The 7,500-nt window shown below is 35.7% G+C and overlaps 1 protein-coding gene across 4 annotated transcripts in view; it reads left to right on the top strand.

Annotated features, from left to right (window-relative positions):
- Positions 1 to 6,113, top strand: part of LOC122267618 (sorting nexin-29) — a 17,957-nt gene extending 11,844 nt beyond the window's left edge. For 3 of the 4 annotated variants that reach the window (XM_043037661.2, XM_043037660.2, XM_086533885.1), the window contains 9 exons: positions 1 to 5; positions 688 to 817; positions 1,197 to 1,389; positions 1,497 to 1,668; positions 1,995 to 2,069; positions 2,340 to 2,546; positions 2,671 to 2,811; positions 4,286 to 4,425; positions 5,855 to 6,113. The exon at positions 1 to 5 is cut by the window's left edge and continues 137 nt beyond it. In XM_043037661.2, the coding sequence (XP_042893595.2) occupies positions 1 to 5; positions 688 to 817; positions 1,197 to 1,389; positions 1,497 to 1,668; positions 1,995 to 2,069; positions 2,340 to 2,546; positions 2,671 to 2,811; positions 4,286 to 4,425; positions 5,855 to 5,996 (1,205 nt within the window). In that variant the 3' untranslated portion in view covers positions 5,997 to 6,113. Of the gene's footprint in view, positions 6 to 687; positions 818 to 1,196; positions 1,390 to 1,496; positions 1,669 to 1,994; positions 2,070 to 2,339; positions 2,547 to 2,670; positions 2,812 to 4,285; positions 4,426 to 5,708; positions 5,764 to 5,854 lie in introns of all 4 variants that reach the window. The other variant, XM_043037662.2, reaches the window with a different exon arrangement.
- The last annotated feature ends 1,387 nt before the right edge of the window (positions 6,114 to 7,500 follow it).

Raw genomic sequence — 7,500 nt, 5'->3', positions numbered from 1 at the left:
GTCAGGTATGTCATTTATATTTTCACAGTAATAGGTCAGATGGTACTTGATTTGTATTACTGATGGTTGTGGGACCAGGTTAATGTTGGTTGAATTGTCAGGGCTTGGTTTAATTGTGTTTTTGGGAACTCACTGCAATGATCAGCAACGTGATTTAAGACCACTGTATTTCTTTCTGTACATTATCTTTATGTGGAATTGAATTTTAATTGAAATTACTGTGCACTTACTTTGCACCAAGGCATATTTTAACAATATATAGATAATGCAAAAATAATAATGGATTGTCAAAGTTTACAACATTGGCCAAGAGTCTCCCATAAAAAGTAAATTCTCAAAATATCCAAGATCATCAAATGAAATACTTTATAACATACACTCAAGACACTCAAGATGAGGGAAAGCAGAGCAGCATGCAGACATTATTATGCTAGAAAACCTTCAGTCAAATACAAACGTCCTGAAAACAGTGAGTGAATTAGTCACCGAACATCATGCAGCCTTGTACTGTAAAAGGCATTTTTTTTCATTATTTTTACATTTAAGTGAAGAGGGGGATTCAATCAACACTTTTCTGTCATGTCCAATAGATTTATTCACACAGTACTCCACCTTCACCACATTTTCACCATAATGATGTCATTTGAACATGGGGGTGTTAATCATCATTTATTTTCCTTTCTGCAGGAGGTAGATGATGCGGCAGCAGCTGTAGAGGGCATAGTTGGAGCACATGAAAGAACAGGAGTCACTAGCCCAGGGTCGTTCACCTCTACCCTTCCCAGCCAGTCAAGTGGAGAGACGACACTCACCATGGGTTAGTAAGAAGCTATGATCAGATCCTGAACTCGGTATAGAGTCGGTCTTTCTTCGGTATGAGTGACAATATTCATTGTGATTGGAAAGCTTCTCAGGACAAGAATTAGAGACACCATCCTTTTTGTCAATTACTGAAGCAATTTCTTAATCCTGGTGGCAGTGAAATAATATCTTTTCATACATGACCATCAATAAGTACCATAAGTCTTGCACTGAAATCATCTGAAGTTTGCTGATTACTTTCATGTTCTACAGGGAAATTTCTTTAAAATATATATAATTTTTATCTTTTGAGTCACCATAATTTTTCAACATATTAAGGTACAGGCTTTGTTTGGAATGATTATAGATGTGTTTGATTTTCTTCTTTCCAACAGAGGAGCTAAAATCTGCCGTGCTTGAAATAAGTAGAGCTCGTGATGCGGCAGAAGGACGCAGGATGGAGGTGGCAGCTGCACTTACTCAAGAAATGGAAACATCATCAATGCTCCGAGCAGAAATTGCTCATCAGCAGAGTCAACACCAAGAGACCATTGATAGGCTAAATACCAAAATCAGTACCATTACAAGGTTAGAATCATATCACCAATATTGTAGATGTGCTCTTTATTGCTCAGGATTCAATATATGATCAAGATATCATCTGATTTTGATAATACATTTTGTGATGTCCATAGAGAAAATGAGCTACTGAAACACCAGCTGAAGAAGTATGTCGGGGCAGTTCAACTCCTGCGTCGGGAAGGGAGTACCAGCAGTGAGGCCGCGTCACAACAGCAGATCAGAACGCCTCCTGAGTACCGGGACTACCACGAGGAAGCCATAGCCTATGAGACAAAGCTGATCCAAGTATGATGAAGCTGACTTCTTCATCCTAACATGTCCTTTCCTGTTTTCAAATGTATTTCATTTCTCAGAATTCAAAGGATTATTTCTTAGTGTTGCACATGTACTTTATGTCTGACTTCTAAGACTTTTTTACCTGTAATCAGCCATTCTTATTTCTAAATTGTATTTGCTTTTTACCAAAAGACAATGTGATCAAAGGTATTCTAAAAGTGGAGCAGATTTATATCCAGATCTTATATCTCAACCCCTTGAAAACCACATTTTATTCTTCTTAATTATTATTGTATAAGCATAAATACTTGCCATTACATTCTATGATTATTTAGGTTGCAGAAATGCATGGGGAGCTGATGGAGTTCAATGAAAGACTTCATAGATTGCTGAGGATGAGAGAAGCTCAGGTGAATATGATTATCACATTAATCCTTTTTATATTGATACATTACTATTTTAGCCTTTGGCATCTAATCCTCCAACTAGCTAATAAAGAGTTATCAGTCCCTCCATAATTAAAGAATATATGGTAGAATAGTTTAGAGATAAAAAAAAATCTTTTTAGATAAGTGTTCAGTTGTAGAGTTATCCTCAGATTGAATGTCATCCCCATATAAATGTGGATGTTTTTAGATCAATAGCCAATAGATAAGCAGGAGGTGTTATATCATCCATAGGTTCGTCGTTTTCGTGAGGAACTGGAAGACCTTCGTGGCCCGTTACCGGATGACCACGATGATGAGGACGAGCTAGACGAGACAACAAGTGTCACCAGCGACCTGGATGCCCTCTCGACGTCAACAGCTCCTCGCACTCTGATCAACATTTGGATCCCGACAGCCTTCTTAACAGGCACATCTGCAGACACTCACCATGTCTACCAGGTGAGCAGGGAAAAAAGTAATCCATGTTAATATCATATTCCAAAGTTATATTAGAGATAATCTTCCTTATGAGTACCCATCGCTTTATCTCTGGTCAGATAGCTCAACTCTTCCTTCACGACAGATATACATTCGCATCCGTGACGATGAGTGGAATGTCTACCGAAGATTTGCTCAGTTCTATGAGCTTCACAAACAGTTAAAGAAGAAGGATCCCATTGTCAAAAACTTTGACTTTCCGCAAAAGAAAACATTTGGTTACAAGGTAAGTTTGGTTGTTTTTGTGCATGCCTCCTCTAGTGTACATGTGCATGTATTGGTACAGATGTTTGTGGTAACCTTAAGAATTATGTATTATTTTGGTGCATTAGATTATTTAACTTTATAAGATGATAATGGCATTTGAGGGCTAGGATGTGGGAATGATATCTATCTTCTTAACCCAGAAAATGCGCAGAATGTCGACAATAGCTGTGCTTGCCCAACAAAGAAAATAAAGGTCTTCCAAATAATTTTTTTTCTCATTCTAAAATGGCAAAACAAAGAAAAACAAAAAATGACAAAGTTTCTGTTCTCGGGGTAGGGTTGAAATTTCGGAGAGGCTGGTCATAGCCTGGCCTGGTTCTCTCTCTCCTACTTATTTTTCTCCTCACTCCTCTCTTGTCATTGCACTTCATTCATCTCTCCTCTCTCGATGCAGCTCCATCATACACAGCTGGGGGTAACATGCCTCACCATGCTTGTCTTACCTCCTGCATCATGTTACAAATAAGTGCTACTGTGCTTCATAAGATTAATTGCTACTTTGCTTTTTCATATATATGTAAATACTACTTTGCATTTATATTTCTCTTCTGAAACTCATTGCTGATATTCATTCAATGTATGATAGAAATGCATCTTTGCATTTATAAGACCAGACTGTCAAAACAGAATGACATACATGACACTTGTGCATTTAAAGCCCTCTTGCATGCATGCATCATGCACATTTTAAGGGTGAATTGCAATTTATGGTTTACATATTTCATGATTACCTTAGAGCTTAGGATGCGTTTTCCTCTTGATATAAGCTTCAGAATTATGCTCACAAGGAAGAAGGAACTTTACATTTTGGGAGCTAAACAAAACAAAGAAAATCTTCAATGTTAAGTCATTCTTTAATATTTAGGTTTGATAGCATATAAGTAATTGATTTTTCTTCTACTGTTTTAAAAAGTATTAAACCATTGGTGGTGGGCATTGGACTGCCCATTAAGGTTTTACTTCACCAGTCTTTATAGTCCCCAAGAAATACCTTTCCTTGAATATTCAGGAAAAAAAAGTTTTCTCATCTGTTGTTATTTTTATTGTTACTCTAGCTATTATTACTGTCAGTATTATTGTTATTAATGAAATGGTAGTAAAGACAATCATAGTACTAAAAATAAAAATAAATAATGAAGATTCAAGGAAAGTGTAAACAGGTCAGGTAGGCCTAATTAACTTCTTTCTGTGACTGAGCCATTGTAGAGCCATCAATGTGTAAGAAAATTTAATAGAATAGAATCACACTGATGGGTGTATTCCTGTCATCATTAGGTCAAGATTCTTCTGTTATAGAAAGAATATTGATTTTGTAGGTAAAATATATGAAACTGGAAGGGATAATATCTGTGAAAACAATTAGATTGCAATATCACTTTCCTCTGCTTTTATATTGTATTGTTACAATAGATCTTTTTACTTTCAAATAACAGGAAGAAGGTGTTGTAGAAGAGCGCCGCATCCGTCTGCAGCTTTACGTACGCCAAGTGGTCAATTTGCTCCTAACTACTTACCCACAACTCGCCTCCTCTCCAGATAAAGCTACGCTGACCAGCTTGCTACCTTTCTTTGCGTGAGTAGCAATTCTGTTTGGGAACCACCACCATATACATGAGGTATAGAGTGATACACTCTTTAACCCTTTAAGTAAGTTAAGAAAAAAAAAAGGAAGGTTAGTGTAACCCCTCTTATGCCGACTGAAATAATTTTTCTTTCATTAACCCATTCCCGACGGGGGAATTCTAGCCTTGAATTGATGTCCAATCGGGGGCCTTTCGATTATAATAATAAATCAATTGAATAGCCGGCACAATACTGTGCCGCCCGGCAACTGGGCTTTTGAATGCGCGGTACACATGCTGTACCACCCGTCCTGTGTGGGTTAAGGTATGGTCAGTTGACATGATAGAACGTTTTGCGGGTTTTCAGGCATATTTAAGTGTCAAGGCAGGAAAAAAATTGGCAAAAAGCATGTGTGGGCATTCAAGTACTATCTGGCATTTCTTACCTTTTGTCAGCCATTGTAGCTCATGGCCTGTGGAATGAGTTTGTTTGTCTGTTGACGGCCATGAATAAAGAATTAGAACAATACCTTTTCTCTGGACCTCTTACAGTTGGTTGTGGCCATGTCTAAATTTATCACCAGCCAATAATTTTGATTGTTCTTTACTGTTACAAAGTATTTTCAGAAGGGAAAAAAAGGTTTCTTAGGACTTGAATTTATAAAAATATCTGCTGACCTGTGAGGGCTGCATTGTACCTTTTACACCATCATATTGTGAAATAACGGTATGAGTTATTCAGCTAAGATGTGATTTGTGAATGCAGAGAAGCAAAACACTTTTGATCTCAGTATAAAGTTGTTCATGTTAAATTGAGTATTACCGGATATTATAGTTATATAATATCATAAGTACTCTGTTAGTTTTAATGCTAGAGTCTCGTACTTACTACTACTACTACTACTACTACTACTACTACTACTACCACTACTAATATTACTACAACTACTACCACCACCACTAGATTGTTCATGTGTTTCATTATCACTGTTTTATCTGCCTAACTCATTTATCCACTAGAATATCAAAAATCTTCTCCACTTTCTTTGTGTTTTGTATTTTTGAAAACTTGTAGCAGATACTGGTATAGCTTTGATAATTTTTTGACAAATAATAATTATGGTTTAGTCTTTTAGTCTCCATAAAGGAGGAATATTCACTGTACACTCAAGTGTAATGTCACTATCACAGATTAATGGAGAAGTTCTAAGATTGGAGAAACATTTTCTCCATTTTAACAAAGAAAAACTAATTGTCTACAACTATTTACACTTCTCTCCCTTCTCACTCCTAGTGCCACTCAGCAAAACAGCCAAACTGACAGTGGCACCGTACATCCCTCAGAAATGGTCAGAAATGCTCATGCAGTGGATTGATATTATTGATATTAATATTGTAAATATTATAGTTGATTGATATATTAATATCTTTGCACAACAGGGAGGCCCAGCAGCCTAGAGACGGTGGAAATGGCAGTGGTAGGTCAAGAACACAGAGAGGCGTTTTGTCGAGGTTCTCGGCATCTCGGCAAGAACAGCAGCATGTGTCCGTTGCAGATTCTCCCCAGTACAATGGTCTCTAGGATAGGCTGTTTGTGATATGAATATGTACTTTGTGACCTCTTCTAGCTTTGAAGATATGTTTTGTAGATCTGAGACTTTTTATGTCGAGTATGAAGGAATAAATATTTATCATTTTATTTTTTGCGTTGACATTTTATGTAATATTAAGTTAGATACGGTTGTCATTCTTTGTTGAATATTTATTTTTTTGTAGTCATCATCTTCCAGGGATTCACCTCAAGTTGTTCCATTAATATTGCACAGCATGAATTCCATAGCAGTCATGTAGATGTAATTCCACTGCCACAAGAACATGCATACACACAAGCATCTCCAAACAAGCAGGGCCAAGATGGGAGAACGAACATAACAATCCTACCCATCTTTTGTATAGTCCCCATCGGAAAAAAGTTTTGTAATTAAAATGGTTTTGAAGTATAGACCAATCTTGGAAAACTATTTCATTGATCTTTTTTAGAAATTGTGATAGCTGCTGATGTACATAATATGACGAGTTGAAATCATGGAAGAAAAATCTTCTGTGGGTTTGTGTATAGCTCAAACAGTACATGGAAATGCCAGTTATTTTTCATATATTGGTCTGAAGCCTCTTAAATTTCCCCTGCTGTGGATTGTTATAGTGTTATATGCTGTTACTAATTCTGCCCACAGCTTGTGCCATAATTCATCCACAAAGTGTATAGCAGTTACATTTTTATCGAGATGTATACTATCCCTTTTCTTTGTAGGTTTTCTTTGCCCTTTTTATCTCACTGTTGCCAGAACTAGGAGAAAATTTGATTAACGATACTTGCGTTTTTAACAAGAAGGAAGTATTTTGATATTAAAAGGGATTCCAGCAAGAACAAGATATATAGAATGGCTTTTCAGTTAATTGTGTGAATGTGTTTTTCCGTAGGGACTTTGTCAGAATATCTAGAATTAGGAAATAATGTTAGATACTGATAGACTGCTGTATGCATGCAAGAAAAAAATGTTGATATATATATGTAATATATATGATATATTATATATCTATATGTCCGTATATCTATACATCCATATACCCATATATCTATTTATCTTTCTCTCTCTCTCTCTCTCTCTCTCTCTCTCTCTCTCTCTCTCTCTCTCTCTCTCTCTCTCTCTCTCTCTCTCTCTCTCTCTCTCTCTCTCTCTCTCTCTCTCTCTCTCTCTCTCTCTCTCTCTCTCTCTGTGTGTGTGTGTGTGTGTGTGTGTGTATATATATATATATATATATATATATATATATATGTATATGTATATTTATATGTAAATGTATATGTATATGTATATGTATATGTATATGTATATATATATATGTATATATTATATATATATATATATATATATATATATATTATATATATATATATATGTATATATATATATATACATGTACATATACATATTTACACACATACATATATATACATTTACATATATACAGACACATACATATATACATATAACATACATATATATATATATATATATATATAT

The sequence above is a fragment of the Penaeus japonicus genome, unplaced genomic scaffold, assembly GCF_977035675.1.
Source record: "Penaeus japonicus unplaced genomic scaffold, GWHDUDI00000001_assembly GWHDUDI00000003, whole genome shotgun sequence".
NCBI classification, from domain to species: domain Eukaryota; kingdom Metazoa; phylum Arthropoda; class Malacostraca; order Decapoda; family Penaeidae; genus Penaeus; species Penaeus japonicus.
Note: the sequence above shows the minus strand (reverse complement) of the source record. Positions and strands in the feature narration are given on the sequence as shown.